Genomic DNA, 10,508 nt, shown 5'->3' with positions numbered 1-10,508 from the left:
CCGGTTTGAGGTTCAGAATATGTGATCTTCCCCCCTCTGGACTGCAGCTGTGGCCCCGCACTCCCCAGGCTGGCTCAGGACCCTCTGCCCAACTTTTTGTGGGTTTTTTGTTTTGTTTTGTTTTTTCCCTGACATTGATCAAGGCCCATCTTCTCAGACTGTGATTTCCACTTCTGGAAAATTTCAAAAGCCTAAGAAAAGTCCACAAAAGGACCCCCATTTGTAGAGATATTTGCTTTTTCCCAGAGGTCACGGGGCTACTCACCGGGCTCCAGGGCCTGCAGCTCCCCGACCTCCACCGGGGTCAGGACAGGCCGCACTGCTCCCCGCCCCAAGGCCTGTGCAGTGTCAGGGAATCGGGAACGGGGCCTCTGGGGATGCTTGGGGCGCTCTGGCTGAAGGCCTGACCCTGTGGCGAGGGCAGGGAGGGCAGGAGAGGCAGTGCCCCAGCCACTGGGCTCCGGGGGAAAGAACCAGGGCCCTTTGTGACAGGGGCAGCCAGGCGAGCATTCCTCCAAAATGCTTCTAAGGAAGGACACCCCAGCAATAGGCAAGCGTGGAACGGGGGAAAGGGGAGGGAGACAGGTGCTGACCAGAACAGCTGTGAACTTGTCACGTGACTCGGGGCCCCTCTGACCGTCAGCTACAGATGGCAGGGTCTGGCTGACCAGTGGGTGTCTGCACTGCATGTCCAGCTCTGGTGTCCTTCGCTGCCACCCCACCTGCCGCCCCTCCCGGCCTGCAGGCCGCTGGAAGGGGCCAGTGAACATGGCAAACCCGGGGACCATGACACCTATGAAACCTGCCCTGACCACACCACCATCACCAGGTTACCACGCACCTCTGTGCTCCGTGGGAAATGTCTACACGGTGACGTTGGTTCCCTCTGTGGGTGCTCACAGACACCCTGGGAGTGACGGGGCACCCTCCCCATTGTCACCTGAGAACTCAAGCCAAGAACGTTAAGTCCCATCATACACAGTTGCTCAGCAGCAAAGCTGGGGTTTGAACCCAGGTCCCCCGACTTCAGAACCCCCGTGTCCTCTGTCTTTTTACCACGTTGCCCCTTGCTGGCCTTTTACACAGAACCCCCAAAGCACATTACCTGCTTTTGTGTAACCACTTAAGTCAGGAATCATAGAAAAAGAACAAAAACTACGATCACACCCAATTTTCCATGCAGAAATCGTAGTAGACAGTTTGGTACTTTTATTTGTATAGTTCATACACATGGATGAATTCATACTTTTCCCCGCCTCCTGCCACTCACGGTATTTCAATAATATTGTAATGTTATTAGAACATGCACATCTCTCCAAAATACGCTACAATCTCTTGCATCGTTTGGATGGTGAGAAGTTCATTTGCCCACTCACCGATGGCTGGACATTCAGGTTAGTTACCGTTTGGTGTGGCCTGGCCATGGGCAGCATTGGGGTGGGCAGCCCTGTAGCTGATTTTTGCTCAGTTAACGAGAAGATGGACCATCACAGCAGGGAGTGGGGGTCTGGTCTGCATCGATGGGTCCCATGGTGACTCTTCTTTTTTTTTTTTAATGTATTTTATTGATTTTTTTTTTATAGAGAGGAAGGGAGAGGGACAGAGAGTTAGAAACATCAATGAGAGAGAAACATCCATAAGCTGCCTCCTGCACACCCGCAACTGGGGATGTGCCCACAACCAAGGTACAAGCCCTTGCCCGGAATCGAACCTGAGACCCTTCAGTCTGCAGGCCGACGCTCTATCCACTGAGCCAAACCGGTTTTGACATGACTATTCTTTAAAAGGACAGCAGCCAGGCCTCGTGGAGACCCTGGATACAAAAGTGTGGCCTCTTTGCTTTCCTCTTTGGAACAAACGTGCAATCAGGCCCCTTCTGAGCCACCCCTCACTGCTGTTCCGTGGTGGGAACAGGGGTTCCTCAGGGCCTGGGAGGACCCCTCCCACCCAGTCACCCTGTCATCCTGTAGGGACCAAGATGCGGCCAACGAGATTCATCCATGACGAGATCCACCCATGACATCCCACTTTCCCCGTGTCTCCCACAGGAGAGGGGAGCAGAGGGACCGCAGGGGGTCCCGGAAGCACCTCCTGCCAGGGAGGGGTGGCCTCCTCCTTTGGTCTCAGGAGGAAGTGAGAGGAAGGTGAGTGTGAGGAGGAAGCAGAGAAGCGAGCGCAGGAGGGAGTGGTGACCAGAGAGGCTGCTGGAACTTTCCCATCTGCGGACCCCAGAGGGAAGTCTGTTCAGGGGACCACCGCCCACTCACCATGCTGGGGGCCGCCCTGGGTGAGGGGGAGGCTGGACCGAGCCAGGTCCCAGCTGCAGATGGAGGCTGGAGCCCCCAGAGGGAGGGCCTGGAGGCAGAGCCTGGAGGGGGGAGGGGCTGGAGTCTTGCCTCTGGAGCCTGAGGCAGAGATGGGCTGGGAGGGCTGAGGGGCGGAGGGCTGTCCCCTGGCCCGGCTCCCTCCCCCTTCCCCTCTGGCCTCTGCAAGCTAAAACATGAAAGGACTCTGATCAGATAAGGACTGCCAGCCTGCCTGGTCCCTGCAGCCACCGGGAAGGAGCTGGGACAGTGCAGGTCCATGCTCATTGCCCCTAAGGCCGGCTCACACGCTCTTCCTCTGGCTCTTCCTCTCCTCACGTTATGAGCCCAGCTGCTCCTGCAGAGTAATCCCAGACCTGTCCACGGCCGCTCTCTGTGTGCTGCAGTGTGCATTCCTGAGTGTGTGTGCATGTGTGAGTGCATGTGTGTGCACTTGTGTGCGAGCTCGTGTGTGTCCGTGTATATGTGTGCATGAGCGTGTGCATCTGTGTGTAAGAATGCATGTATGTGTATAGATGCAGTGTGCGTGTGTGTGCATCTACATGTATGAGTGCATGCATGTGCGTGTGATGGGAGGTCACCTATACAACCGGCCCTTCCCCTCCGCTCTCCTGATTCCCAGAACCAGGTTCTCCCTCCACACAGTGTGTCTTCACTTCAAGCCCCAAATGTGGCTTCTGACAGTGCCTCCCGGTCTTGCGAGATAAAGGGAGAGGGGCAAATAGGATGAGAAGGGAGAGCAGTGGGGACCGAGGGAAGGACAGAGAGGCCAGAGGAAGCGTTGATGCAGGTCCGGGCAGGTCCTTAGCGGGACCAGTGTGGCTGTGGGCAGGGCGGCTGGCCAGGGGGCGGGTCCCCTTGGGTGGCCGCCCCTGGGTGGGGCCTGCGGCCAAGCCCTGGGGTATAAGCGGGAGCTGGCAGGCGGCGGAGCACCTGCAGGGACAGCTCCCGTGCAGGTGGCAGCAGGTGCTTGCAGCCCGGCCCCAGCATGAGCTCCTTCGACCTCCCGGTGCCGTCGCCCCCCCACTGCGGCCCCCAGTTCCCCAGCCTGGGCCAGGAGCCCCCCGAGGTCAACCTGTACTACGAGAACTTCTTCCACCCGCAGGGCCTGCCCAGCCCGCAGCGGCCCCCCTCCTTCGAGGGGGGCGGCGAGTACGGGGCCACCCCCAACCCCTACCTCTGGCTCAACGGGCAGGCCGTGACCCCGCAGCCCTACCTGCCGGGCCCCAACGCCAGCCCCTTCCTGCCGCAGGCCTACGGGGTGCAGCGGCAGCTGCTGCCCGGCGTGTCCGGCGTCGGGGGCGGCGAGCTGGGCTGGCTGCCCATCCCGTCGCAGGAGGAGCTGATGAAGCTGGTGCGGCCGCCCTACTCCTACTCGGCCCTCATCGCCATGGCCATCCACGGGGCGCCCGACAAGCGCCTCACCCTCAGCCAGATCTACCAGTACGTGGCCGACCACTTCCCCTTCTACAACAAGAGCAAGGCGGGCTGGCAGAACTCCATCCGCCACAACCTGTCGCTCAACGACTGCTTCAAGAAGGTGCCCCGCGACGAGGACGACCCAGGTAACAGGGAGGCCGTGGGGAGGCTCACCTCCTTCCTAACACCCCGTTCTAGAACGTTCTAAAGCTGACCGTGCCCCCCAGAAACTGGGGGTGCTGAGGAGAGTCAGCCATGGGCCCTGGAGGCAGGTTGGGGTTTCCATCCTGGCTGGGCCCCTGCCCAGTCCATGACCTCGGCTGGTTAGATTCCCCGAGCCTCAGTTTCCCCGCCTGAAAAACAGGGATGGTGGCCGTGCCTCCTCCAAAGGCTTGTGGCCGGGGCACGGGGTGGCGCACACCAGGCTGTGGTGCCTGGGGATGCAGTGCCTGGGTGGCTGATGGGCCTGGGCCCCCAGCAGCAGCTCCTTGGGAGTCCTAAGGTGTTAGAGACTGAGGTGGAAACCCAGGGGGTCCCGGGGCTGCTGGGAAAAGACGGGATGCTGGTTGAACCGCCACCCGGAACCCCATCCAGCTGCCGCCCCGGTTACATCACCCCCTTCATCCAGCCCTGCCGGGCGGTGGTGGGAAGCCATTCCACAGATAAGGCAAATCGCAGCAGGCTGGAGGGCTGGGCTGGAATGTGGCCGGAGCGCCGGCCTCTCCGATACCGGACTGCGGGCCTGTCCTCCTGATGGCGAGTTTCTGCAGCGCGGAGGTGGATGTGCGGAGCGGGCTGCACTGAATGCTCGCTCTCCACGTCCAGGACGAACGTCCGAGCTGGCCTGGTTGCAGGAGCCAGGAGGGCAGGAGGGGAGGGGGCCAGTTCACCCTCCTGGAGGCTGGCGAGGGGGCGGTGTTTGTCCCTCAGTCGCCGGCGTAGCCTGGGGCTCAGACACAGACAGGCAGGCAGAGCCCAGACCTCACCTGGGGCCTCGGACTTCCCAGGCACACACCCTGCACTTGCCTTCCCACGCCGCCTGCGGACTGAGGGCAGGCACACGGGCCCACTTCTCAGACTGGGAAACTGAGGCTCGCCCGGAGCCCCTCGGTCAGTGAGGAGCAAAGTGGCCGCTCAAGTCCATCTTTGGACTCCATGCCCGGGACTTTTGGGGGGCCCTACATTGTCCCCCAAGTGTTCTTCCTCATCGGCAATGGAAGCAGCCCTCCCTCCCCACCGCCCCAGAACTTGAACTTCTGAGACTCCACAGCCCTTGCCTGTGTGTCTGTGAGCACACCCAGCAGCGAGGGGTTGGGATTGCTCCGTCCTCAGTCTGACTGTTGTTCTCTGTCTCTCCGGGGTGTCCCAGTGGTTAGAGTTGACATGGGAGGAATAAGCACAAAGCACCGTGTCTGTCTCTACTCACCTCTCTCCCCCCCCCCCCCCCCCCCCCCACCCTGCTTCCACACAGGCAAAGGCAACTACTGGACCCTGGACCCCAACTGTGAGAAGATGTTCGACAACGGGAACTTCCGCCGGAAGAGGAAGAGGAAGTCGGACGCCCCCTCGGGCCCCGGGGAGAAGTCGGAGAGCGGGCTCCTGGCCGGCAGCCCCAAGAGCGCAGACGCCCAGGACCTGCTGGAGAGCACCTCCCCGGGCTCCGCCGGCTCCCCCGAGCAGCGGCCGTCCCCCGGGCCCCCCGGCACCCCCTGCCTCAATGGCTTCCTCTCCTCCATGACATCCTACGTGAGCGGGGCTGGCCGCCCCGTGGCTGCGCCGGGACTGAGTCCTGAGCCCGCCGACAAGATGGGGCAGAACTTGGTGAACTTCAACTCCTACACCCCGCTCACCAACCTCGGTGGCCACGGGGCCGGGGGCGAGTGGGCCAACCCTGTGCCCCCCAACGCCCTGGGCTACGGAGGCCCTGTCCTCAACCAGTTCAGCCCCCACTTCTACAACAGCATCAACACAAACAGCGTCCTCTACCCCCGGGAAGGCACCGAGGTCTAGGCCGCACGGTTCCTGAGCCACAGGGACAGGCCCGGGGTCCCCCTGGCCGCCCAGGCACCTCCGAGCTGCCCAGACAGACACAGGAGGCTCAGAGCAATCCCTCCTGTTCCCAGAACCTGGTGTAAGCCTTCCGTGTCACCCACACCTGGACACACACCCACAGCTTTGCACTGGAAATGCTGGTGCCTGAAGGACGGTCACCGAGGCGGCCCTTGTTGAGCACTTACTGTGTGCCTGGAGCCCTACTAGGCGCTGGAGGCCTAACCACACTTACTATATCTAGCTACCTTGCGGGGTCTTATGAAGGTCCTCCTTTAACAGATGAGAAAACTGGGTCAGGTCGTGGTGGACCCCGCTTTTGGGGCCATGGAGGGAGGGGTGGAGGGATTGACTGAGCAGCAAAGGAAGGTCCGTGTGAAAGCTGATTGTGAGAAGCGCATCCCCTGCCTCTGGCCGTCCATCAGAACTTAGCCCCGGCCCCAGCACACCCATCCTGGTCCAAGTCCCGCCATGGCCCCAGGTTCCCTGCAGTACTCCTTCCTCTGCCATGGAGACGGGAAGCCCAGGCTATGCCCCCCAGAGGGGCACCCTTGGCCCAGACTCGGAGACCTCCAGCAGGGCAGGGACAGGAGCGGTGCACCCCATATCCCCCACCCAGTGCTCCCCACCCACAAACCCTCGCAAAGACCAGCCCCTTGTGTGCACGACATGGACCAGTGAGTGGGCGGCAGAGTTTTCCAAGAAGAACAAGGCCGGTGACCCGCGTCCCTTCTCACGGCCTGAGACCTGCGTGTCTGAGAGCAGGCCTCCTGCCCAGGGTCCGAGAGCCGCTCCTGGACCTGCTCTTGCTTCCGTATGTACGTTACACGCTTCTGTATGGACTTTCCACGCCTGCGATCCTTCCTCACAGCACACCCTGAGAAGTGTTTTTTTGTTTTCTTACTTTCTTTTTTTATTAAAACAAACCAACAGAAAGCTGTGTGCATCCGTTCCTTGTGTGTTTCCCTGTCCCTGTCAACTCTGCTGGGGGCCAAGGACTGCCTGCAGCTGAGGCCTCAGGACCGCAGGGGAGAGAGGCTGCGGCCAGCTCCTCCCTCCCACAACAGTGTGCAGACAGGGCAAAGGCCCCCAGGGGGAGAAGGGCGCTTCCAGGGGAGGCTAGGTGCATGGAAGGAGCTCATCCATCCTGACACAAACCCTGGGCTGGGCCTCGCCCAAGCTTGACAGCTCACACGGTCCTCATAGCTGCGCTTGGCTCATTGAACCCTCCTCGCGACCCCTGAAGGGCGGGCCTGCCCATTGACAGATGGAAAAAGGAGGGTCATGGGGGTTGAGCAAATTGCCTGAAGTCCCCAGGCTGCTGCTACCCGGGTCTTCTGAGGCTCGCACGGCCTCGCGCCGCAGTGCAGCCTCTGACGTGATTCACGCTGGTGGCGGGGACGGCAGGACCGTGGCTCCAGGTCACCGAGGGCTGCGGGCAGGCGCTGGGCCCAGGGCCAGGCAGAGGGAGCGCTTTTGTCCTCGTATAGCACACGAGTTGTGCAGGGGCGATTCGCAAGGGTGCCTGGCACAGTGCATACTGGGAGTCACGCGTGGAAACTGGTGGTCTTCTAGTTGGAGTCCCCTCCTCCGATGTGCACACCGAGGGCTCAAGCCAGGGCCCCCTGGCCGCCGGCACCGGCCGCGCACGCTGCCCCCTCAGGCCCTGGGGGGAGCAGAGGGGAGGTGATAACCGTGACCTTGGAGATGGTGACAGCAGCACTCACTGTGGGTTTACTGTGTCCCAGGCACTGGGCTAGGTAAAACTTGACCTGCCCAATGGCATCTAATCCTCAAAACCACCCAATGCAATCAGTGCTGTTGTGTCCATTTCAGAGGAGAGAAAACTGAGGCCTGGAGAGAGGTTCTGTAACTTGATGAAGGGACAGACACAGCCAGGATTCACACGCAGATTTGGGAATGCCAAGGCCGAAACTCTCACCCCCTGCACCAAGCACTGAGGAGTAGACCAGGGCAGACCACCGGAGACCAAATCAGGGGTCCTGGGAAGAGGAAATGAGGGGCTCCCTGGAACCGCCTCAGAGTCTTTCCTGGGGAGGCCCTCGCCCACTTAGCCGGGTGCTCCGGGCCATGGAGGTGGGTGGGGGTGGCTGAGGGAGGGAAGGGAGGAGGAGGGCCACGGTGTCAGACCATAAGGCCTTAGAAAACTTGGAATGTGCTGATGCCGTGCTGCCCAGAAGGGAAGTCTGAGTCTGGGGGGCGGAGGGGACTCCACAAATGTCACCAGGGAGATGAGGTCACAGACAGCTCAAATGCAGGTCCCTGAAGCCGGACCAGGGTTTTTATCGCATTGATCCCATTGCTACCAGACTTGCCCAAATCAGCTCTGCAATCTCACCGTCTCCCGTGGCAATGTCACTGGCTGCTCCCGGAGCCCCTCCCCGTCACAGCAGGCCTGGCCGGTGCGGGCTGGGAGGGCCTGGGTATAAGGGTCCCAAAGAGAGACCAGCCTCCCAGGAGGAGGTGGCCCTTTAGAACCAGCGTCCACTACTCTCCAGCCTCCATTCTTCCTCAGCCCGGAACACCATGGGCAGAGCCGTGAGAGGAATGTCTGCCTGCTGACAACACAGAGACCCTGCCAACTCCTGTCCGTGATGCTCGGGCAGTTCCTGGTAGCAGCGCCAGGAGCTCCCGGAAAGGGAGGTGCGAGAGGCACCTGGTCACACTGCTGGAGGGCGGGGCCCAGTTTAAGAAGGGGGTCTCCCTGGCCAGCTTCCACGGGCTGGCTCTGCCCACCCCCCCTAGTGGCTTTTCTTCCTCTGAGAGAAAATGAGAGCAAGGGATGGAGAAAGAGGATGAAGGGAGGAAGGACTGGAGGAGGGAGGTCTGGGTACCCACACACTGAGAGGTCAGTTCCGTGTACTGTGTTGTGGGTAGACATTGTACTTATTTGCTCCTGCAGTTGGGCATTGCATTGAAGACATGGTCCCCAACACCAAAAAAAGGGTGAAGGAGAGGGCTTCCTGTGAGCTGGGAGCCCAGGGAGGCCGCCTGGAGGAGGGGAGGCTGGAACCAAAGGACAGCAGACATCAACTCGTGCAAAGAGGCCTCCAAACCACTGGTTTACACACTCATCCTCAAACCACCTACCTTCAGGCCTCCAGCCCTGAGTCACAGTGACTAAGTGTCCAAGTTCCGTGGGGAGGGGGCAGGGGAGTATGCCTCAAAGCAGAACATACATGTACAATATATGACATTCTTAAGAGAAAAGGGCAGCAGGATGTGGTGACTGAACCTGCCAGGAGTGGGGGTGGCAGTGAGGGATCAGTAGGAATCAAGGACTCCTCAAACTCCTGGCCCAGGGAACTTCTTGGGAGGAGGAGGAGGACGAGGGGGAAGAGGTAGAGGGGGAGGAGGGGAGGAGGAAGAGGAGGAGGAGGAAGATGGGAGAAAGAGGAGGAGGAGGAGGACAAGGGGAGGAGGAGGGGGTGGAAGGATGAGGAGGAGGACGGGGAGGAGGAGGAGGAGGAGAAGGAGGGGAAAGAGGAGAGGAGTAGAGGAGGAGAAGGAGGAAGGGAAGAAGGAGGAGGGGGAGGAGGGGGAGGAGGGCTTCATTTCTGTTAGCACGGAAAGGATATCGTAAAAGGCCAAGTTACACAGCCAAAGAGGAAATGCAAAGGCAGGCAGGGGATAATAGTCAGAACTGTGGCTGCCCGGTGATTCATCATTGTTCTTTAAGGCAAGGAGAAGAAGAAATCATTGATCCTGGATGAAGAAATTGGGCTTGGCTGAGCCGGGCTGTGGGAGACCAGGCTGCTCCAGAATCCCCTGGGGCATGTGGTTGAGGAGTGAAGGGGAAGGAAGGGGGGATGGGCAAACACTTGGAGACATTCTGTCTGAGACTGGGGATGGGAACACCTACAGGACTGGGTTCTACTGCTTGGGAGGGGGAGGCATTGGCAACACGCAGCGCTGTCCCCGCAGATGTGCCTCTGTGCCAGTCTCCACCTGCAGGGAACTCCACCTGACCATCTTCTGCAGGTGAGGACTGTGAGGGAGAGAGAGCCAGCAGCTGAAGAAGGTCGCACAGGCAGGAAGTGGTGGAGCGCCAGCTGAACCTCGGCTCAAGGCTCCTGACTCCCAGGGGAATTCCATCCCCTTGAACCACCTTGGTCCTGGGGGTTGTGATTTATGCCAAATAGGACTTCCCAGTGATCTAGCCACTAGCACAGTGTTTGGTAAATCTATCTAAAAAGCCTAAGTGACTACTGGATGGTTCAACCATTTGACTAGTAGCTATAACGTGCACTGACCACCAAGGGAGAGACGCTCAATGCACAGGCATGGAAACATGGAACAGACTGCTGAATCTCAGAGGGAAGGGGGACAGGGGAGGGTGGGAAGAGAATAACCAAAGATCTGATATGCATACTGGAGGCCCTCAGTCTGGCCTGCGGGGATTGGGCTTAATTCGTGCACTGGGTCTCCGACATCTCCCAAGGGGTCCGGGGTCCCAGGTTGAAACAGGGTGCAGGCCAGACCAAGGGACCCCACTGATGCACAAATCCGTGCACTGGGCCTCTAGTATTTATATAATTTTCCATTGGTTTGATATCAGCTGATCCATCAAGCAACCAGGATTGATTAAGTTTGTCTGATGGGGAGTCAGATCAGAGTACAGGAAAATCGGTGAGCCCTGATGCATCACTAGGGAGGTACATTGATGGGGACATTGGACATGCCAGGAGGAAAGGA

General features: G+C 59.8%; 1 protein-coding gene across 3 annotated transcripts; it reads left to right on the top strand.

The window, feature by feature from the left end:
• Nucleotides 1-3,200: 3,200 nt before the first annotated feature.
• Nucleotides 3,201-6,085, top strand: FOXI1 (forkhead box I1). Of its 3 annotated transcripts, none has more exons than XM_045576692.1 (3): nucleotides 3,201-3,889; nucleotides 5,215-5,754; nucleotides 5,785-6,085. In XM_045576692.1, exons 1-2 carry the CDS (start codon nucleotides 3,313-3,315, stop codon nucleotides 5,751-5,753), a joined length of 1,116 nt encoding a protein of 371 aa, XP_045432648.1. In that variant the 5' UTR covers nucleotides 3,201-3,312; the 3' UTR covers nucleotide 5,754; nucleotides 5,785-6,085. The 3 variants fall into 3 exon arrangements, with proteins under 3 accessions (XP_045432648.1, XP_045432647.1, XP_036280393.1); XM_045576691.1 differs by having other exon boundaries at nucleotides 5,215-5,757; nucleotides 5,788-6,085; XM_036424500.2 differs by having other exon boundaries at nucleotides 3,202-3,889; nucleotides 5,215-6,085.
• Nucleotides 6,086-10,508: the final 4,423 nt, after the last annotated feature.

The sequence above is a fragment of the Pipistrellus kuhlii genome, unplaced genomic scaffold, assembly GCF_014108245.1.
Source record: "Pipistrellus kuhlii isolate mPipKuh1 unplaced genomic scaffold, mPipKuh1.p scaffold_m20_p_8, whole genome shotgun sequence".
NCBI lineage: Eukaryota > Metazoa > Chordata > Mammalia > Chiroptera > Vespertilionidae > Pipistrellus > Pipistrellus kuhlii.
Note: the sequence above shows the minus strand (reverse complement) of the source record. Positions and strands in the feature narration are given on the sequence as shown.